General features: G+C 52.2%; 1 protein-coding gene across 1 annotated transcript in view; it reads right to left on the bottom strand.

Moving 5' to 3' along the window:
• The window catches only part of B4GALT1 (beta-1,4-galactosyltransferase 1), a 69709-nt gene that overhangs the window by 13799 nt on the left and 32662 nt on the right, over nucleotides 1-23248 (bottom strand). The window contains exon 2 of the mRNA XM_055140602.1: nucleotides 18911-19146. Within this exon, the coding sequence (XP_054996577.1) occupies nucleotides 18911-19146 (236 nt within the window). The remainder of the gene's footprint in view (nucleotides 1-18910; nucleotides 19147-23248) is intronic.

The raw sequence follows: 23248 nt of genomic DNA, 5'->3' as shown, positions 1-23248 counted from the left end.
AGGGCTCAAGCAAGTGTGCGGTCCACTGTACTATCTCTCTGACACATTTTTATCCCGGCAATGTCAGCTTCCTCACATATTAGTTAAGTGACTTGGGGCACATTGTACCACGGAACCTCAACCTCTTCATTTTGTCCTGGAGATGCCAATAGGTGGGAACTGTTCAACGAGATGGCATGCAGGGCCTCGGGACACTGCCTGGCAACCCACAAAGCCTCCTCCGATTACCACAGGGCTGGTATTCACAGGCATCTGGAAAAGGTCAGACCTTTCACAATATCTCCCAGGATTCAACAGAGAGAGGGCAGGACAGGGGAAGGAAGAAGAAAGGAGGAGAGGGAAGAGAAAGAGAAAGAAAGAGAAACTGTTGGCCTGAGCAATAGGACAGCAGGGAGGGCATTTTGCCTTGCATGTGGCTGACCTGGGTGTGATCCTTGGCATCCCATACAGTCCCATGAGCACGACCAGGAGTAATTCCTGAGTGTAGAGCCAGGAGCAACCCCTGATCGAGAGGTGGTGGGAGAGGGAGAGAGGGAGAGAGGAGGGAGGAAGAGAGAGAGAGAGAGAGAGAGAGAGAGAGTGTCTCCTTCCCAATCAACTTTCAGATTCTTTCCAACTTCTATTTTCTGATGTGGGGGTGGGGATTTCTAAGGTGGGGTTCTGAACAGGAGCTTGCCTGTAGCTCTAGGAGCTTGCCTAGAATTTCAGTAGCAGCAGCAAACTTGAGCCATGTTCAGAGATGTTTGGGGAGACACAGTTGTTGAGGAGGGATGGTGTACAGGGTGCAGGAGTCCCTAAAAAAAAAATGCAGCTGTGTAAGGACAAGCCTCGCTGTACACTTGCACACGCAGGCGGGGACTGACCACTCCTTTCTCAGGCAACTGGCTCCTCCAACGGGGAGATAACGGGAGGAAGACAGGCTCCAAGGGACAGGACTGTCCCACAGATGGACAGGGAAGCTGTGCCACTGGCCACAGCTACGGAGAAGTCTTTTATGACCGAGCATACAATCCTGGCCAGATGGTCAGGCAGAGCCAGCCAAGGTCAGGCAGGAAAGGACAAGCATTTGGACGTGGTCAGGTGTGACAGCTCTTGGCAGAACAAGGCCCGAAGGACAAGTTCCTCAGCGTGAAAGAGCAAAGCAGCTACAACCAACCCCACATGCTTCTGACAGTTCGGAAAGGCCAGGGGGAGCCCGGGACAGCTCCCTGGGACCAACAGACCCTCCGTGACACTGGACACGCTGGTGGGAGTGTGTGGTGGTACCATCGTTTCGGAGAAGAAGCCTTCCAGCCCCTCAGATGGATAAACAAACTGACCACTCCTGGGTTTAGACCCTAAAGAAATAAAGCCCAGCCCAGGCCAAAAAGACAAGGTGCGCAGTGCTATGCATTACAAAAAAAAAAAAAAAAGTGGAAGCAACCCAAATGTCCACTTACTCTTGATGAGTGAGTAAATCAACCATGTAATCCCCAGGGAACACAATGCTGCTCAGTAATGAGAAGAATAGACATAAAGACACACACGGGGGCCGGAGCGATAGCACAGCAGGTAGGGCGTTTGCCTTGCACGCGACCGACCCGGGTTCGATCCCCGGCATCCCATATGGTCCCCCAAGCACTGCCAGGAGTAATTCCTGAGTGCAGAGCCAGGAGTAACCCCTGAGCATCGCTGGGTGTGACCCAAAAAGCAAAAAAAAAAAAAAAGACACACACGACAACACGGGAACCTTGGAAACACGCCGAGTGAAGGCAGCCCATCAGAAGGGATCACATTTCCAACCGATTTATTATGAGGAACACACCCATCGGCCCATCCTCAGAGACAGAAAACGTCATGGTTTCTCAAAGATGGGGCTTCGGCGCATGATAGCGGAGAGGTCTGGGGCTTCTTTGGTGAGGTAACAGTTGTGTTGTAAAATGAATCTTGCAGTGATAGCTGCGTGACTTTGGATACTAAAGCCACTGAGTTCTGACTTTTGTTTATCTGGGTTTTGGATTACATCAGGCAGTGTGCAGGGGTGGGGGGAGGTGGGCGGGAGGAAGCAGTTTCTGGGATTGAAATGGGATTGGATGTGTTGAGGCAAATGCCTTAACCCCTAAACAACAATATTTCAGCATTAAACTAGCATTACAACTTTTCTTTTCTTTGTGTGTGTGTCTGTGTTTGGTGTTCAGAACTTACTCCTGCCTCTGTGCTCAGGAATTACTCCTGGTGGGGTCACAGGACCATATGGGATGTGGGGATCAAACTTGGTTGGTCACATGCAAGGCAAGTGCCTTACCGCTGTACTGTTTATTGGTCGTGCCTCAGTTCGTTCTCTCTCTCTCTCTCTCTCTCTCTCTCTCTCAATAGGGGCTACCTGGGACCAGAGAGATAGTATAGTGGATAAGGCGCTTGCCTTGCATGTGCTTGACCAGGATTGGATCCTTGGCATTTCGTATGGTCCCCTGAGCACCACCCACAGTGATTCCTGAAGGCACAGCCAGGAGTAACCCCTGAGCATCACTGGCTGTGGCTCCCAAACCAAATTAAATAACTAGGGGTGAGCCAGAAATGCTGGGACGGAGGTGCGGGCTGACAGTGTGGGTGGTGCTCAGAGCCGAACTTAGGTGCCCACAGGTATGAGGCATGTGCCCACTGCCTGAGTTGAACATTTTATTTGTTCTGAGGGTATAGCCACAGTGGTACTCAGTAGTTACTTCTAGCTTTGTGCTCAGTGATCACTCCTGGTTGGGCTCGGGGGAACATATAGGGTGCTGGGGATTGAACTTGGGTAGGTCACGTACATGGCAAGAACCTCACTCACTGTTTCATCTCCATGGGTCCCCGGAGCTAACACTTTTTTCCCCTGAGAATTACAAAACTGTTTATGACTGTGTTTCAGTCATGCAATGTTCCAACACCCATTCCTTCACCAATGTGATTTTTCAGCACCAGTGTCCCCAGTTTCCCTCCCACCCCGTCAAGCCATTCTCCACCCAAGCCCGACTCTATGGCAGGCACTCTTCTCTCCTTCTTCCTCTTCCACTCACTTCAGGCATTACGGTGTGCAATGCAGATGCTGAAAGGTTATCGTGCATATCCCACTGCCTGCTTTCAACACTCAGTTCTTGTCCAGGGTGATCATTTCCACCTAATATTGTCATAACGGACCCTTCTCTATCTTAACTACCCTCCATCTCCCACACCATTGGCCAGTCCTCCTGGTCCGTTTTCCCTGGCCTTGGATATTATATTTCATACTGGAACTAAACCCTTTTTATAGGTACGTTGTGTGATTATAGCTCAGTTAGGCAGCTACTGAATCCCAAGAGAGGAACCGACCAGAGGATTCTGCGTCTCCCTCTCCTTCATTCCCCCGTGGATTTGTGGAGCATCTATTTCTTGCTTTGCAGCAGGGACGCAAAATAGGAACAGACATGGGCGCTGCTTTTGAGAAGGTCAGGGTTCGACTGGTGAGTGATGAGGGTGATGAGAGCTCGCTGGGGGGACAGCTACCAGGGGAGGGGTGGGGACCACAGAGCCACGCTCAGGTGGAGACACCAACTAGAGGGCCAGAGAAGCCTTCGAAAATGTTGGCTAAGTTTCAGGGGAGGAGGCATGAACAGAGTAATTCCCGAGAGAGGGAACTGCATGAGGCAAGGCCATGAGGAAAAGAATATTCTAGAAAACACAAGAAGCCAGAACAAAGTGTGAAGGAGGAAGTAGATCGTGTGCTAAAAGAGAAAGAGAAAATGTGTCTAAATATGTTTTGTTCAATAAAAACTATTGTGCTTTAGTAAAATTAAATAAAAACAAGGTTTCTGTTTGCATGTACAGGGTCAGGGTGGGATTCGTGTGCTACTCCCAACAGAATGCAGGGCCCAGGCTGCTGTGTGACCCCCATGAGCTGGCCGTGCTGGCAGGTGAGGAGACCAGGCCTCCTGTTCCCGGCCCCCACCCCGGTCCCAGGGCAGCACACGGCACACAGGAGCTTCTGAAGATGAGTCCGGGCCAGTCCCTGGGCAAATCCTACCTGTGGTCAAGCTAGGCCCCTCCTGATTTCAACAGGGGACAAAGGACTGGGGAGTTTCTGGAAGAACCCATCACATCGCCCTGTATCCCCCCGTGGCCAGACGTCACTCAGGCCCCTGTGAGTTCCCAGCAGTTGCCTGAGCTCAGCTCTCCCTCTGCCAAAGATTTGCTGGAAAGATCCATGCCCCTCAAGGAACCAGGATCACTGTGCGACTCAAGGCTGAGCCCAGGACACTCCTGTGTACATGCCACCACCCCCAGGCCCCGCACTCTCAGCAGTGCAGAGGTAGGTCTGCTTCCTGAGACCCTCGGCCAGCGGTGCTCAGGGCTTCCTCCTGGCTCCACAGAGGACTCTCTCCTGGCGGTGCTCAAAGGACCATATGGGACACCAGGGATTGAACCCGGGTTGGCCGCATGCAAGGCAAATGCCTTACCCTCTGTACCACTGCCAAGGCCCTCCCTCCTCTGCACATTTTTCACTGTCTGCTCAGTGCCAAGAGGAAGGGCCCAGCCCAGGGCAGCAGAGCTGGAGCTGCAGGCCGTGTGGGTGGTAGACAGGCTGTCCGGAGCCCCTCGGAATTACTGGGAAGGGCTCGAGATTATAGGAATCTTCTGTGTTTGAAGAGGGCTAACAGCCACTTAGCCGTGATTTCACCGTAGTGGGCTGTCTGGGTTTTGGGGCCATAATAACACAGTAGCTTGGGCATGGATAGGGCCCGACGCAAAACCTGGCTCTGGCTGATTGCAACTCTTTACCCAGAGAGGAAAGGGAAACCGGGCCCCTTGGGGTCGAAGTTTGCAGGCAGCTCCTGTGACTTCTGGAACCTCCCGGGCCCCGCGGAACGAGAGTAAGAGTCAGCACTGGGGGCTGCCTCAGAGAGCAGAGTGAATGTAGCGGCCGAGCAGGGATGCAGGCTGAGCAGGGCAGCCGGAAGGGAATGTCGCCACGCCAGCTCCAGTGTGCAGGACAATGGCCTCTCTCCGGGACCCAAGGCTCTGAGACTTGACTTTTTTTGTGTGTGTTTTTTGTTTTTTTGGGTCACTCCTGGCTCTGCACTCAGGAATTACTCCTGGCTCAGGGGATCATATGGGATGCTGGGATTTGAACCCGGGTCGGCCGCATTTAAGGCAGATGCCCTACCTGCTGTGCTATCGCTCCAACCCTGCTGAGACTTGACTTTCTGCCAGGGAAGGCAGAGTTAGAAAACAGAGGCTTCCCTTTTCAGAAAGCGATCTGGCCTCTGAAGTTAAGAACCATAAGAAAACCTCCACTGGGTGGGGAGACGATATCGTGGTTAGGCGTACACGCCGGGCACGCGCCTGACCCGGGGACTGATTCCTGCCACCACATGGTCCCGCAAGCACCACCAGCATAGCCTCAAGTGTCACCACATTCTTGGGGCCCCTGAACTGACCAGCCCGGCTGGCAGAGAATTTCTGTTGAAGTGCCTTCACTTCCTGCTTGTGTGATCCCCAAGAGCTGGCCGCGCTGGCAGGTGAGGGGACCAGGCCTCCTGTTCCCGGCTCCCACCCCAGTCCCAGGGCAGCACACGGCACACAGGAGCTTCTGAAGACGAGTCCGAGCCAGTCCTTGGGCAAATCCCCTTAAAGACTCGCCTGGGGAAGGGACCCTAAAGGTGCAGAGGCGAACAGGAAATAAGCTGCCAACATGCAAATGTGCCACATGCCCCCATTCATGCTGGGGAGGGCAGAGACCTATCCCCCCTCAGAGAGGAAGGGCAGAGTTCAGGAGGGCTGAAATCTTGCTCAGCAACTGTGAACACAGAGCAGAGGCCACGGAGACGAAAATAACATGGAGAGTTGCAGGGGACTTGAATGTGGACAAAAGCAGACACACACACACACACACACACACACACACACACACGCACACACACACACACGGCATGAACTCGACTCCGGCTTCCTCCGAGAAAGTCAGGTCTTCTGATCTCTGCACCCCAGACACACACACACACACACACACACACACACACACACACACACACACACACACACACACACACACACACACAGAGCATGAACTTGACTCCAGCTTCCTCTGAGAAAGTCAAGTCTTCTGACCTCTGCACCTCCTGGCAGGTCCACAGAGGGCCTGGCCCACCAGGGTCCCAGCGCTGGGGCTGGTGTGCTCACGGGACAACAGCCCAGCTCAGCCTGCCCATCGGGGCCTGGGCTCTCGGTCTACCTGGGGGAGTGGACACTACCAGGGTATCAGCGGTCACAGAGAGCGTCTCCTCTCTTTCTCTCTCCAGGAGGTAGAGGGTGCGGAAGAGGAGGCAGGCAGAGAGAGAGAGGAAGAAGCAGATTGGAGAGAGGAGACGCTTGCTTCTGCTCTACTACAATCAGAATCAACAAAAGGGCCCCACTAGAAGGGGGGGGGGCAGAATAAGTAGAAAGGGCTGGACGGGAGGGAGATGGGGGAGGAAGAGAGGCAAAGCCTGAGGCCCACCACAGACACAACGGAGGGGGCACAGGTTTCCCTCTGCCCTGTTCCAGAACCATGGCAAACACTTAACACCCTTTGTTCTAACTCCTGGAGAAAGGCGGATAAACAGGAGTGACCCACCACTCTGTGAAGGCCAGGCTGAGTGCCAGCGTGCCCCCCGGGAAACCGAAGAGGCACTGTGGGAATCCCACAATGAGAGAGACGAGTGTTTGCTGGCTCTGCGCATGAGCCGTAGGGCTTCCACACCTCCCCCAGACCCCAGGCTTTGAAAGGTCCAAGTGCCCAAAGGCCAGGGAGCTGCAGAACAGAAACGGGCCCTCTCCCTGCAGGGGCTTCCAGCCTGACACACCAATGAGGCCACTGGGCAGCTGGAGGAGGGGACAGCTGGAGGGGCAGGGTGGGGCAAGGACAGGATGGAGACAGTGCTGAAACCACCAGGGTCAGAGGTCCTAGCACCTGATACCCGGAATGGGGTGGACTTCTCATGACTCACCTGCACCCCAATTCTTTTGTCTTCACTGGGGGAATTGCACCCTTGCCCGATGACAGGAGATAAGCTGCTCAGGTGTGGTGACAGACACAAAGGGCATATGCTAAGACAAACCCCTTCCCCCAGCCCTGGCCCCACTCACTCCTGGTCAAGCAACCAGGTCACCGTGGTGACGAGGAAGATAAAACCAGGAAATTCCTAAATCAAAGACTAACTGCACAGGAGCTGGCTCCCCCAGCCCTTCCCGTCAGTGATGTGGACTTCTCAGCAGGCTGCAAGGCATGCTCGGAAGAATGTCAGGTGCTGACTCCATGCCACGCCCCTCATCAACCACTAGACATCCAACCTCTACCAAGTGGGTGTGTCAGGTGCGGGAAGCAGGGTTCCGAGGGATCAATACAATGGGACCCAGCACTTCCCAGACCTCGGGATCCCTGTGCCAGGCCAATGTCCACTGTGCAGCCACCAGGGAAGTCAAGTGCACGGCTCACCTTGTGCCTATTCATTCATTTGTTCATTTAGGGGCCACACCCAGCAGTGCTCAGAGCTGATTCCCATCTCTGTGCTCTGGAAGGACTCGGGGGACCTTACCAGGCATGAGGGATTGAACCCACATTGGCCAGGTAGGCAAGGCAAGTGCCCTACCCCCTGTACTCTTGCTCCAGCCCCAAAAGATTCTCAGTTCTAAGGTCAGAGCTAGAGGACCAGCAAAGCCACAGGATGTAGGGTTGGAGAGACAGTACAGCAGATAGGCGTTTGCCTTGCATGCAGCCAACCTCAGTTTGATTCCGCATACAGTCCCCGAAGCTCCACCAGGAGTAATCCCTGGCACAGAGCCAGAAGTTAGCCCTGAGCTCAGCCTGGTGAGGCTCATTAACCAGAAAAATGAATGAAAACCACAGGGAGTCGGGGATGGGGGCAGTGGGGGGGTCCATGGGAGAGTGCATGTGTAGCAGCCGTGAGGTCCCAATGTCCGATTCCAGCATCCCATCCCTAAACCCTGAGGGTGAGGAAGGTTCTCTGCATTTTCCCTGAGTGTATGAGGTTGGCTGGTGGGGAGAGGGTGAGGGCTGAGGGTTGTGACCCAGGCCGTCTGCTCTGGGCGGCAGGCTGAGTCAGGTGTGTGAGGAAACAGCAAGGCCCGGAGGCACACAGCTTCCCAAGGACTCACTTCCAAGGGGCAGAGAGAGCCAGGAGAGGGGGACCCCAAGAGGGGGTGTCAGCATGGGGTCCTGACAGCCACGAAGGCTAGTGATTGGGGTGGGGGGAGAGGGAAGCGTTGGACTAGAGGGCAGAACTATGAGGCGCCCCTCTGGAGAGGTTACGGCTGCCCATCCGTCGCTGCCAAGTGTGAGGAGACCCGGGAGCAGCTGGGGGTGCAGCCAGTGCCATCCCAGGGCCTTACAGTGCTCAGCTGGCCACTGGTCAGCGGCTGGAAATGGTGGCCAGAGGCTGGAGATGTGGCTCTGGGGCAAAGCCCTGCCTTGCATGCCTGAGACCTGGGCTTGATCCTTGGCATGGCAGAACAACAATTAGTGGTCGCCAGAGAGAGGGAGAGAGGGAGAAAGGAAGAAGAAGAAAGAAGAAGAAGAGGAAGAAGAAGAAGAGGAAGAGGAAGAAGAAGAGGAAGAGGAAGAGGAAGAAGAGGAAGAGGAAGAGGGGGAGGAGGAGGGGGGAGGAGGGGGAGGAGGAGGAGGAGGAAGAGGAGGAGGAGAAGGAGGAGAAGGAGGAGAAGAAGGAGGAGGAGAAGGAGGAGGAGGAGAAGGAGGAGGAGGAGAAGGAGGAGAAGGAGGAGAAGGAGGAGAAGAAGGAAGAAGAAGGAAGAAGAAGGAAGAAGAAGGAAGAAGAAGAAGAAGAAGAAGAAAAAGAAGAAGAAGAAGAAGAAGAAGAAGAGGAGGAGGAGTAGGAAGAGGAGGAGGAGCAGGAGAAGGAAGAAGAAGAAGAAGGAGGAGGAGGAGGAGGAGGAGGAGGAGGAGGAAGAAGAGGAAGAAGAAGAAGAAGAAGAAGAAGAAGAAGAAGAAGAAGAAGAAGAAGAAGAAGAGGAGGAGGAGTAGGAAGAGGAGGAGGAGCAGGAGAAGGAAGAAGAAGAAGAAGGAGGAGGAGGAGGAGGAGGAGGAGGAGGAGGAGGAAGAAGAGGAAGAAGAAGAAGAAGAAGAAGAGGAGGAGGAGGAGGAGGAGGAGGAGGAGGAGGAGGAGGAGGAGGAGGAGGAGGAGGAGGAGGAGGAGGAGGAGGAGGAGGAGGAGGAGGAGGAGGAGGAGAAGAAGAAGAAGAAGAAGAAGAAGAAGAAGAAGAAGAAGAAGAAGAAGAAGAAGAAGAAGAAGAAGAAGAAGAGGAGGAGAAGCTACAGAGAGGAGCTAGAGAGGATAGAGAGAAGACCTAGAGAGAGAGTGAAGAGATAGAGGAGCTAAAGGAGATAGAGAGGAGAGAAAGAGGGGAGATAGAGAGGAGATAGAAAGGAGAGAGAGGAGAGAGAGAGGGAAGCTAGAGACTGAGAGAGGGGGGCAGCACGTGTCCGGGTGAAGTGGGGAGAGTATGTGCGTGTTGTGGAAAAGGCCCAAGGATGGTGGGTGCCTCAAATCCTCGGCTTGAGACCCTTGCCCACTGTCACAGGATGATGCGGTCAGTACCGGAAGGTCTCGCTCAGGCAGCCCCAGAGTTCTGAGGTGCCAGAGGGTGAGCAGGTGGATGCAGTGCAGAGTATAATGCGGGGTGCAGGGCAGTGGAGTGGCACCTCCAAAGGCAGGGGCCTGAGCTGAGCCCACAGGCCTTGTGCAATTTGTAACTTTAAACTTTTTTTTTTTCGTGTGGGGGCTTTGTTCAGTGGTAATCAGGGATGACTCCTGGCTCGGCACTCAGGGTTCCCTCCTTCTGGGATGTGGGGGACCAGCTGGGGTGGAGCCCAAGTGAGGTGTATGCAAGGCGAGTGCCCTACCCTCTGACCTATGGCTCCGGCCCCAACATTTCATAACTTCTGTGACGCTTGAGTCTGCAAACATCCTGCATTGGTGAATGAGGGGCGAGTCTGCCAGCTGGCACCTGCCTCCCGCCACCCCGGTGGCTTTATAGTTTTCCCCTCAATGTACAGGAAGTGCAGCATGGCCCCCTCTCTCCCCAACCAACGCCTGTCTGCTCTGACCTCTGGCAACCATCCCTGCACCAAGGTCCCCGAGCAGGGCGCCGGGCAGGACGTCCACCTCTTAGACCACCACCCACCTCTCCAGCACGCTTGCTCTTCTCCATCGCTGTGGCAAAGCTCTGTTTGCCGCCCCAGCAGTGAGCACCGAGCTGCAGGGTGTCAGGAGGTGCCCAAGCCCAAAGGGGGTGGCGAAGAGCACAGCATGGGCAAAGGCATGGGTCCCCCAAAGCCCCATCAGAGCCATAAAGGCCACAAGACTGGCGCTGGAGACACGACCTGAGCCTGCAGGAGTTGGGAGGGCTCTTCCTGCTCTGTGTTTGGGCCAGCCGGGGTGGTGCTCAGGGTGGAGGCACGGAGTAGGGGGGTGGGGGCAGGGAGGGGAGGGATGGACTCTCCTGACCCCCTCCCCCCTCGAGGTCATGCAAACAGGAAGGAGGCTCTTTCCCAAGGTTCTGAGCTGGGGGAAAGCAGGATGTCGGGATAGCAGTTAAGGGCAATGGCCTGGGCACGGGGCGGAAACACTGCATGAGAAGGAACTGGGAATGAGGCACTAACACCTCAGCTTCCCAGCTGACTCCCGAGCTGACCCAGGGGTGCTTCATGGGGGCGGGGGCAGGAGACACTGAACTCACCCTCCCACCCAGGAAGAAACTAAGGTCAGAAGCCACAGCCTGAGCCCCAGAAGCTCTAAAGAGCAGGGGTTATTTTTTTGGCGGGGCGGGGGGGGGCGTCACACCAGGAAATGCTCAGGGCTTACTCCTGGCTCTGCACTCAGGGGACCCTATGGGGTTCCAGGGATCAAACCCTGGTCAGCCACAGGCAAGGCAACTGCCCTACCCGCGGTTCTACCTCCGGTCCCCAGAGAGAAGCTCTGAGAGCAGGTCTACACAGCCAGCTCTGACCTCAGCCCCTGCCCCCACGTGTCACCACATTATCCCCCGCAGTTACTGCCGAGAGAGAGTGAAAGCACGCGGGTCTTTGGCTGGATCCCAGCCCTCTGGGCCAACCTCATCTCTCTGAGCTGCAGCATCCGTGCCTGTATGACGTAGAGCTGGTGTGTCACCCTGGCGGGGCTCTGGACACATGCCCACACTGCAGGGGAGGTGAGAGGTGAGATGGGCACACAGACCCCACTTTAAGCACAGTTAATGCTCAGCTATTGTTGGGGATAGGGTATGTGGGCAATACTCCCCTCCTCCCCTGTTTTGAGGTCATACCTGGTAGTGCTCAGGGCTTACTCTAGGCTCAGGGATCACTCACGGCATTGTTTCGGGGACCATTTGGGAGGTGTCAGGGAATGAACCTGGGTCAATGGTGTGCAAGGCAAATGCCCTGTCTTCTGTATACTCTTTCCAGTTCTAAATTCTCTTTTTAATGGCTGAGGTATTTTACTGATTCCATTTTAATGTCACATGCTTTTCATATCATTGACAAACTAGATTTCCACCTAAAATCACTTACTAGAATCGAACTTTGATATCAGGAGGCCCCAAGGCAAAACTGTTTAAGGGCTCATAGACGTATGAAAGAGATCTCAGAGCCTGAGCGGCGGGCCGGAGCGACAGCACAGTGGAAGGGGGTTTGTCTTGCACGAGGCTGACCCGAGTTCAATCTCCGGCACCCCATATGGTCCCCCCAGGCACTGCCAGGAGAAATTCCTGAGTGCAGAGTCAGGAGTAACCCTCCTGAACATTGCTGGGTGTGATCCAAAAAGCAAAAAAAAAAAAAAAAAAAAAAAGAGCCAGAGCGATAGTACAGCAAGGAAGGTGCTCCCCTCGCTCATGGCTGGCACCCCATAAGGTCCACAAAGCCCCGCCAGGAGTGATCCCTGAGCGCAGAGCCAGAAGGAAGCGTTGAGCATTGCGAGGCAGAGAGGAAGAGAGACAGAGAGACAGACAGACAGACATGGCCTTGGATTACAAAACTCAAGATTATCAAGCAGTGGAGTGGGGGAGAACGAGAAGGGGGGAAGGAAGAGGTGGACTAGACATTGGGACAGAGGTGGAAGGTGTCTGGTTTCGGTGGTGTGGAAGGCACATAAACTTTTGTATCAAAACATTCACACTCTTGTAACCATGTTCCCTAAACTCAAGGAAGAGCTAGGACTGGAGACTAGTGACGCAAGAACGAAGTCTAGCACGGACGGTAATGCAAACTCACTGAAATGCACCTTTGCCAGAGACCCACCACTTCTCCCTTCAATCTGTCTTCCGTGACATCAGCAAGCACAGATTCACCTGCCAAGTCCTTTGTTAGGGTAAGGATGTCACAGGCCATGCCAAGAGCACCCACCCCCAACACTCATCCTGTTTGGAGGGGTTGTTCTTCCCTGAAAAAGACTCAGACTCGGCTGATCCTAGAGAGCCAGTGGCCACAGTGCTGACCAGGGTTAGTGGTGGCGTCTCCGAGATTCCATCACGTTGTGTTTTATGGGGGCAGGAAATTGTTCAGCTCTTAAAAATTTGTCATCAGTTTCAGATGATTCAGAGACATCTACTTTTTTCTTTCTTTTCTTTTCTTTTCTTTGCTTTATGGTGGGGTGGGAGGGGGGTCACATCCTTTGGTGCTCAGGGGTTACTCCTGGCTCTGCACTCAGGAATTACTCCTGGTGGTGCTTGGGGGACCATATGGGATGTCGGGGATCAAACCCCGGTTGACTGCATACATGACAAACATCCTCTCCACTCCACTATAGCTCCGGCCCCCTTTCTCTCTATTCCTTCATGGGTTGAGGAAGGGGTGAAAAAGAGTCTCACAGGTCAGGGGAGCAAGACATCAAACTTTAGTGATGCCTATTTGCTCGGTAAATGGTACCAAAAACCAAAGTCAAATGCTTTCAGATCCCTTTCTTCCTCTTCAAGGCTGATTGTGAAACAGACATACGGTAAGTTCCCAGTTGTAAACGGTGATAAGCTATAGACAGTTCTGGTACATAGAGTCAGCTTTCAGAATCTACTTTACTTGGCTACCAGATAAGAAGTCACCCTAGTTTAACTTTCATTAAGTTTGAAGGTTCATAACTTTCGAAAAGTTATCAAGATTGAGCTGGAGCCTAACAAATATGGGCAAAGGAGAGGATATTAAGAGGAAATGTTCTTGGGGTTAGGATCCTGGTTCAAAGGGCAAGAGCACATGCGGGAAGCTTGGTTTTGATTCCTAATGCCAGTAAATGTGAGTGAGGAAATTAAAACAAAAAAGTTCTGGTAGACAGTTAAGCCTTGCCCCGTGTTCTCCCTTGAACACGTATCGACATATTTTTCTATCTCTGTCTGTGCTTGCTTGCTTACTCTTTCAAGTCTATGTTCTTCTTGGGGCACAGATTCTGGTCCTTCTTCCCCTCACATCTAAGTTTCATTCAATAAAAACTTTTCTTCCCCCCTTAGTTTTGGGCCACACCTCATGATGCTCAGAGGTGATTCCTGACTGTGCTTAGAGATCATTTTTATTTGGGGGATTTTTTTTTTTGACCCATACCTGTCAGTGCTCAAAGGTTACTCCCAGCACTCTGCATTCAGGAATTATTCCCGGTAGAGCTTGGGGGATCATATGGGATGTTGGAGATTCAACCACGAGCTGGCTGTAAGCAAGGCAAGCACCTTCCCCAATGTACTCTCTCTCCAGCCCTAATAAAAACCAATCTTGCTTCACTTAAAAAAAAAAAAAAGGAATGAATGAAAGTTAATCTTTGAGAGAGAAGGAAAAGATGATCCTGGAGGGTAGGTAGAAAGGAGAGGTGATGGGAGACAGTCCTGAAAGATCAGAGGGGTGAAACTGTGTGTGTGTGTGTGTGTGTGTGTGTGTGTGTGTGTGTGTATCTGAAAAGCCAAGAACAAACATTTCTGAGAAAAGTGAGAGGCAGAATGGAGAGGGGCACAGATGGGGCACTCCTCAGTATTTCAGTATTCTCGGGCAAAGAAAGCAGTGGCTGCCTGTATCTTAGAGTGTGATACATCAACTCCTCACGTGACGAGGTCTAGGAAACCACTTCTCAGCACGCTCAGGAAATGTAGTGTGTTGGGGCCTCCAGGCACTATCTGTAGGATAACATGGGGTTTGTCCTTTTAGCCTTGCCGCAGTGAACTTAGTTTACCTTAAAGCAATGTCCTTTCTGTATGGACACAGGAAGACAGTTAACATTATGCTTTGTAACTTGGGAATTGATTGACTCCAATAATATTTATTCCTGGGCATCTGCTTTCTCAACTCAGTTGCCCTTAGTTCCTAACAACCAAAAAGCAGGGTCCCAACAAAGGATGAAATGGACCTAAGGAAAACTGTGAGCTACCTTGGCATCAAAATGGGCCAGGCCAAAGTGCCACAATACTCAACTACAAGTTGAGAGCATGGTCATAGACAAATGCTGTCATGATCCAAATGTAACGACGAGAGTAGGACCCTGCTGAAGTTGGGAAAACTAACCTGGCCTGAGGACTGTGGTCCAGAATATATAGTGAATGTCCTCAGGAAGAACCAAACTTTAAGTCTGATAAATCTCTTACTGTGCTCATACAGAATGACATTGCTAGAAATATTAGGAGATTCACTACAACTATATAAGTGGATTACTAGCTGAGGAAAGAAGAAAGCAACACACCCTGGAGGGTATTCCGCCCTTAAGCAGATCTCCTAGTAATCTGGAGTAACCTCCTTAGATGAGATTTTGTTGATCTCCTGGAGGAGTGGTCTTACCCCTCTTCGTTGATTTGTTAATGTCCAACCCACCATTGTGTCACTACCCTATGTGATTGCTACATAAACTAAGACTGTGAGAGAAGCAGAAGAGAAAACACGGAAGCAAAGGAGAAGACACAGAAGCAGAGACAGAGAGAGTTTGGAAGAGACCAGAGGAGAGACTACAGAGACAGAGACAGAGATAAGAGAGACAGACAGAAGAGAGCACAGCAGCACACACAGAAACAGAGCACAAGGAGGAGCCATCTGATCCGGTCCATACACAGCAGCTCGAGAGCACTGAACATGAGCGGCGAGAGAGAGAGAAAGAGAGAGAGAGAGAGCACCACCCCAAGAGTCCGCAAACAACACACACACATCACACCCCCTCCTGCAGGAGCACCTTTGAATTTTTTACACTATCAGGTCCACTGGCCTCCTAGGGGAGCTGAGGGAATGAGGATGGTTCGGCGGAGCTCAATCCCCCCCTCGGGTGCATCTGGCTCCTTGAGCACCGGTGTCTATGCCGAGCTGGGGCCGCAGGACCACAGGGCCCACCGGTGAGCAGAGCTGTCCCCTCCCCCAGATCCAGCCGGTCAGGGCCCTTGGAAATTTATGTTTGAAACCAGGACATTGCTGATTTTGATCATCTCACAGAAGGGCAAGGGGGTATTGCAAACCATAATGCCCCAAAGTGTAGAGAGAGTAAAAAGGAAAGTATCTTCCACAGAGGCAGGGGGTAGGGTGGGGTGGGGGTGGCGGAAGGGATATCGGTAGTGGGAAATGTACACTGGTGGAGGGATGAGTGTTTGAGCACTGTATGACGGAATCTCAATCACGAAAGCTTTGGACTTGTATTTCACAGTAATTCAATTAAAAAAAAAAAGATATAAAGGTAAGGGGGTGGTTAAATTTTGCCGGGCTACTATTTATTTCAAATGTTAATGAAAACTTCTATCATTCAACAAGTTTATCATTAAACAGGAAGGTCTGACATTCACCTAATACATAACCTATCCCTACAGTAGCAGTTTCCTCCCATTCTTCCTTGATGAGAGTCACCTATCATTTTTTTTTAAAGCTCAGGCCAGAGCTATAGTACAGCAGGCAGGATGCTTGCCTTACGCAAAGACCCAGGTTTGTTCCCGGCATCCCAGATGGTCTTCCAGGCATCATTTCCTGAGCTCACAGACAGAAGTAACCCCTGAGCACCACTGGATATAATCCGAAAGTCAAAAACACCCAAACAAACAGAATTTTGAAACTCTGAGTTAGAAAGATAGTACAGGAGGTAAAACATTTGCCTGGCATACAGTCAACCCTGGTTCAAATCCCTAGCACCCCACATGGTCTCCCAAGCACCACTATGAGTCACACTTGGGCAGAGAGCCAGGAGTAGTTCCCGAGCACCGTGAGGTGTGACCCAACCTCTCTCTTAGCCTTGCCCAAAAAAAAAAAAAGTTGCCACGATCAGCAACTGTCCTTTCTCTTCCTTATCCAAGTATGTCTTCTCATCTAATTTATGCCACCCAGACCACAGCTGTCTATTTTCTGCTCGTGCACACTTGTGGGAGGACACCGGATCCTTCGGGAGTAAGAGCTGACAGCACAGCGTCTACAGCAGCTCACTCGTCTGCTGGTCTGAAACTGTCGGCCAGGGAAAAGAGATACAGCCGGCCAGTCTCCTTCTCAGTAACCCTTGCTGGCTTCCCGTGACGGGTGTCCACTTGCAGGAGCTCCCATTCATTTCTTTCATTGAAAATGACCCCAGAAGCTTTCCGTGGTCAACGTGTGTTCACTGGCCTATGATCACAGGATGGAATATTTGCTGGATTAAAGTGGCCTTGGCTGTTGGGGGGTGGGGGGAGGAAGGGAGAGAGAGAGAGGGATGGAGGAAGGGAGAAAGTGGGGGAGGGGGAAGGAGGAGAGGGAGAGAGACAGAGACAGAGACAGAGAGAAAAGTACCATAAAGGTAGGCTGGGGTGGGGGGTGTGGGAACGCTGTGTAACTGAAACCCAGTCATGATCAGCTTTGTAAGGGTCTACTCACAGTGATTCAATTTAAAAAAATCTTAAAATAAAATTAAAAATTAAAAAAATTAAATACCCTAGGTTTTACCAGGCACTTAGCAGCTCTTGCTTATATTCTCCAATATTTTTTCACAGATGACCCTTAAGTGTGTGTCATGCTTGCAAATGTTCTGTGCGTGTGTGTGTGTGTGTGTGTTTGGCGGGGGGCGGGGGTGTGGGGGGCCATACTGTGGTGCTTAGAGGGACAGCTCCAAGGATAGAACCTGGGCCTTACACCTGAGTAAGCTTCAAATGCACTCAGCCCACTGGGCTCTCTTGCTCATCTTAGCTTGCAGAGACTTCTCAGGGCCCCAGTCCAGGCCTCCTTTGGCCAATGGACTCCAACAGCCTTGAGTTGACACGCCCCCCGCACCCCGCCGGCCATTCCACCTTGAGCTTCGGCTTCCTTGTTATATAGCTGCCCTGCTCTTTCCAGCCTGGCAAGACTCAGCTCCCCAGCCTGGCCCTGCAGTCTCTGCTGCTTTCCTACCTCCACGGCCCCCCCACGGCCATCCTGACTGGGTGTTAAAATCTGTTCACTGGCTGTTTCCTTCCTGCCTTTGCTTTCGGGGTCACACCCAGCGATGCTCAGGGGTTACTCCTGGCTTTGCACTCAGGAATTACTCCTGGCTGTGCACAGGGCACCATATGGGATGCTGGGAATCGAAGACGGTCAGCCTCGTGCAAGGCAAACACTCTACCCACTGTGCTATCGCTTCAGCTCCTCCTTCCTGCCTTTGGATCAAGAGCATATCTGAATTCATGCCTGTGGACTATTCCTCTCTTCCTCCTCCGAGAAGCTGTTGGCTGCCTCCATCCAGTCACTGCTTTTCTGGGACTGGTCACCTTTTCCTCTGAAGGGTCTTCCTTGCTCTGAGTGGGGATGGACACATTATTCCCTGCTGGCCAAAGGAAAGACTTGCCAAGCCCCTCCACTGAGCTGGAAGCAGTCAGCCATCAACCACATCACTGCCATATGTGGGTTGGGAGTTTGTCTTGAAGTGAAAAGGGCACTGGGCTTTTCAGAAATGAGTACACTTGTTTCTCTAACAAATTTTAGTGAAATGTATATTTCTTCTTCTCCTCCTCTCTCTCTCTTTATGGTTTTTGTTTTAGGATCACACCTGACAGTGCTCAGGGGTTATTTCTGGCTCTGAACTCAGAAATCACTTCTGGAGGTGCTCAAGGGACCATTTGGGCTGCCGGGGATCGATTGCTCGAACCCGGGTTGGCTGAGTGCAAGACAAACGCCTTACCCACAATACTAGCTTTTCAGCCCCAAAGTGTGATATGCTTCTCACTGGGTATATTATTGCTCCAAGAAAGTTTTAGTCTAAAGAGTGAATTTAAGTATCTAGAATCAGCTTGAAATGACAATGTTAATAGTGGTCTTCAAACAGGCCAGCAATTATAGAGTTATTTCAGAAAGACAAAAATTGCCTTTGACCCAGCCAGAGAGTGATAGTAAAGGTGCACATGTCTACACATATGCACACAAATGAAAAATACATGTGTATAGGCAGACAGACATGCATACCCATACACATACACAGGTGCACACACACACACCAGGTACTGCCATTCTGGCTGGAACCTTGATCTGTCCCCCGCAGGTGCCCGGGAGATACGCAGTTTGACGGGACAACTTCAGCACTGCCTAAAAACCCTGACCCTCTAACTGGGTATTTACTTTTTTTTTTTTTTAAGGCAAAACTAAAGAAGGGACAGAAATAAACTGGGGTTTAATCTGGGGAGAAGGTGGGTTGTGATTTAAGCCCTCAGTTTTGATGGACCGCTATCTACCACACAATGCAGAGACTGGTCACTCTACGGCAACTTCCCTTGCCTAAAGGGGCTGGGACCAGGGCACTCAGCAGCCACTGCTCTGAGGATGCAGACAGGTGGCCACCGCTGCCAGTCCGTCCATGAAAGAAACGGCTTCTTCTCCCCATTCCTTACGCATGTGCCCCAACCCCCAACCCAACACACACACACACACACACACACACACACACACACACACACACACACACACACACACACACTCGGGCCCCACCTGGTTGATGACGTAGATACCATAGTCCAGCTGCTGGCGCTGCAGGATGGGGTGCAGGTAATAGAGCCAGTATTTGAGGTGCTCGTAGCGGTTGCGGAACGGGATGATGATGGCCACCTTGTGAGGCGAGATGCAGTTGCTGGGCCGGTAGCGGCCGCCCACCTGCACGTTGGGGTTCTGCGTCGCCACCAGCTTCAGGTCCACTTTGATATTAAAATCGATGGGCATGGGGCCAACTAGAGTTGGGGAGGAAAGGGAGGTGTCAGTGACTGTTGGGGGTTGGAGGGCGGGGGCAAAGAGTCTCGAGAAAGACTCACACTAGGTACAGGTCTGAGCGAACATCCCCAGTCCCAGGCCTGCCCCTCCACCACCACCACCATCACCCTCCAGCCCAGGGATCAATCACCCCCTTCAACACTCCGTTTCTTGGGGACTCTCTGTGGGTATCTGGGATGGAACAGGGGTTGGTGAGTGCAAGGCAAGAGCCTTCCCCTGGTTCTATCTCTCCGGGCCCCAGAACTCCTGAGGCTGCGACCTCGCTCTGCCACCTCCCGGCTGTGTCTGCTGGACCGGGCTCCTCCAAGTCTAGACCCCGCAAGGAGAGGTGTGTGCGGGGGCACCGTGTGGTGTGAAGGGATGCAGCCTTCACCCCCAAGGCAGCGTGAGCAACCGGTGTCTCAGGAGAGCCAAGACAGCAGGGAGGGAGGTGGGAAGGAGAGCAAGGGGCTGGGAAGAACATCAAAGGGGTAAACTTGGTAAATACTGGGGATGCAGATAGGGGGAAAGAGGACCCCAAAGGTTTGGGTCTGCGAGAACAAGGCTCCAGGCCAGAGTTTTTCAACTAGAGTTGTGGCAGGGGTGAAGGGGAGGGACAGGAAGGAGGTCACTGTCCTAAAAGGTTGAGACGGGGCTGCTGGAGGCTGTGGCGACAGGGATCAGTCAGGAGAGACCTGGGCAGCGGGTCTTGAGTTCAGGGAGGCCGGGAGGAAAGAGAGAAAACAACCAACAGGCACCTCCTGCCCCCTGGTCTGATGGAATACGGGGGTTACCCACCCACCCACACAAGCTGGGGACTGTCACTGAGGGAGCACGCCTGGTGAGAGGGAAGGAGACAGTGACCTCTCAGTACTCCTTGTGGTCACTGCCCCAAAGTGGGTCCCCTGCAGGACACTTTCATCCCAACAACAGACTCAACCTTTCCTGGTCCAGTCCAGGGGTGGTAGGACGCCCCATCATACTAACCCCTGTCCTGGAGAGCCATGCTGTAGCCCCAGAGACACTGAGAGACTGCGCAATCGAGGACCCTGTGCCCCTCCATTTAAGCTCATTCAACGCCTTTGCCGTGTGCAAGCTCAAGGGACACCCCTGGTAAGACGGTCTCCTTTGTATCAGGGGACTCCTGTCATCAGGGACCCTTATGTGGCATCAGCTTCTCCGGTGACACGGAAGCCACTACAAGAGCACAGGAAGGAAGCAGGGCCAGGAGGGAGAGCATGTCAGGGTGTAGGAAACGTGCTTGCAGAAAATGAGCCTCACGCTGGAAGCCGTGGAACAACCCAGGCCCAGGCGCGGCTCTTGGCTGTACTGCGGATCTGGCCTTCACCATTCCAGCACCCCTGTCCGCTGAGGCCACCCCCTCATGTGGCTGTGTGGCGCAGAGCACAAAGGCCAGCTCCCCTCCCCTCCCCTCTCCTCTCCTCTCCTCTCTCTCCCCCCATCCCCCTTGCTTGGTACCCACTATCCTGCAGACTAGCATTTCTCCACTTTTTCCCAACCTCATTTCCTCCCTGTGGGACCCCCACCTTACAGGTTTGGATGCCTCATCTTGAGCCATGCCCCCCGCCCCCAACCTTTGAGAAAATTTTCACTCATGGCCCCTTAGACTCTCCAGAGGGATTACAGGGATGGGAGGGCAGCAGCGACCTGACCCCCAGTTGAGAAACGAACCCGGCTCTAACCCACACGGGCAGCTGGCGGTCTCTCTGCCAGGAAAGCCCCTTCCCTTCTCCAGCTGCCACGGTTGGACCTGGAGGCCCATCGGAACCTGGAGCCCGGAGCTGGCTTCCTCCTCCTGTTTTCTCCTCCACCACCACCGAACTCAGAGCGCAGATGCCCGGGGAGAAAAGGGGTTGCTCAGGCGCTCTGGGCCCTGCTCCTTCCCATGTGCCCCCATTTCCTGGGTGCCCCAGGGAGTGGTCTGATGCTCTGAGACAAAATAAGGGGTCCCCTGGGACCAGTTTCCTCCAAAACTATTACTAGAATCTCGAGTTGACGGGTTAAAAATACAGGCAGGCGCTCAGGCCCGTCTGAAGGGCTCCTGGGAAGCAACGGGGTCGAACCCCCCACCCCCAGCGTCACATCTTGGCCAGGGCTTTCCCGAGGCAGCCCTCCCTTCCCACCAGGCCCCGTGGGCGGGCGCAAGCACCAGAAACCCCAACTCTATGCCAACGCCCCGGGGGAGCCCTTTGATGCTCGCTTCTGGTGAAAAACATGCAGAGATCTGGGGCTGCTCTCACTTCCCAGGGCCCCTCAGCACCTGCCAAGCTCCCAGCTGCACCCTACCTCGGGCTCCGGAGACACCGCTGACCATAACCCCATTTCCTGGAACCCCAAGGGTATCTGCACAGCAACCCAGCAGCCCGCACACATGTGAAAGCACCCCAGAAGACAGGCATTCACACGGGGTGTGCCTGGCCCCCAACTCAGACACTTGCTGGCTAGAAAGCACCTCTGCTCTGCACTTCCGCTCCAGACAGGAAGGGGTATGTGTCTGTGGGGGGGGGGGGTATGTGTGTTTATGTATATGTGTCTATATGTGTCTGTGGTCTGAGAAAGCTACTATTATATGATTCAAAGTTATGGCGTTCTGTGAAAAGCGAAACTCTGGAGGTAGTAAAACAATTAGGTTCTAGGGGCTGGAGAGATAGCACAACAGGTAGGGCATTTGCCTTGCAAACGGCCGACCCGGTTTCGATCCCCAGCATCCCATATGGTCCCCTGAACACCACCAGGGGTAATTCCTGAGTGCAGAGCCAGAAGTAACCCCTGGGCATCATCGGGTGTGACCCAAAAAAGAAAAACAAAACAAAACAATTAGCGTCTGCAATGTGGGAGAAATGAGTGAATAAAAGAAAGAAGCACAGAGGATTTTAGGGGAATGAAATTACTCTACATACCAAAATGATATATGTAAGTCAGAAGCTTTATTGCAAAACCAAGACTGAATCCTAATGTGATCTATGCACTCCCAGTGATAGTGATGTCAGTGGGGGCTTAGCAATAGGAACAAGTATGATTTGGGGGGAGGGGAGCATCTGAGTATGGGGAAGGCTGTCTGCGCGCTGAAGAGAGGGAGCACACCAAACTCCCGATATATTCTATCCCTTTTTGCTATGTTCTTAAAACTGCTCTTTAAAATAAAGCTCACTAGAAAAAAGGAAGTTGCATAGCTGACAAGGGGTCAAACCCAAAATAGTGGCATTCAAAATTAATGATGTACTATATATTTGTGTGTGATTTGTATATATATATATTTTTTTTTTCTTTTTGGGTCATACCTGGTGATACACAGGGGTTACTACTGGTTCATGCCTCATGCACTCAGGAATTACGCCTGGCGGTGCTCGGGGGACCAATATGGGATGCCGGGAATCAAACCCAGGACAGCTACGTGCAAGGCAAACGCCCTACCCACTGTGCTATCACTCCAGCCCCAATGTATATGTGTTTTTTTTAATGTATTAAGCAATACATAAATGTGTTCATGTAATAAATATGTATGTAAACTTAGCAAATTTCTAGAGGAATATCATCTTTACTAACATTGCAATATAAAAGCCCCCATATAACACAAGTAAAGCCACTGTCTAGATTTTCCTGCAAAGTAAAAAAAAATACACTAAAAAAGGTGAAGAGATTAAAGAAACTGTTACCTAAAAGCACAACATGAATTCTCTAACAAGCTGTGCTTCACTGGCTATGGGCTGCATACTAACTATTGCATAAAAAAATTTAAAAAGTAAATGTTATCTCAGGCTACTCTGTTGGTTGCCATCTCCTCGATTTTGTCAAAGCTGCAAAAATCTGATGTACATTGGGATCATGTTCAATTTTCAAACCACTTTTTTAAAAAATAAAGCATAGGAAAGACTTCTAGGGATTCAGACAATCGCCTTTGCTGACTAAAGTTTGGATCAGAACTTAAGCAGTCTTGAATAAAGAGGACGATGCAGACGAAATCCTGCTCAAGGCCAGTCTTTCATCCACTGAACAGCCAGAGCAGTGCTCTCCAACAAGATAAAACTCGAGCCCCGCATGACATTCTAAATGCCTAGTAGT

The sequence above is a fragment of the Sorex araneus genome, chromosome 1 (assembly GCF_027595985.1).
Source record: "Sorex araneus isolate mSorAra2 chromosome 1, mSorAra2.pri, whole genome shotgun sequence".
NCBI classification, from domain to species: Eukaryota; Metazoa; Chordata; class Mammalia; order Eulipotyphla; family Soricidae; genus Sorex; species Sorex araneus.
Note: the sequence above shows the minus strand (reverse complement) of the source record. Positions and strands in the feature narration are given on the sequence as shown.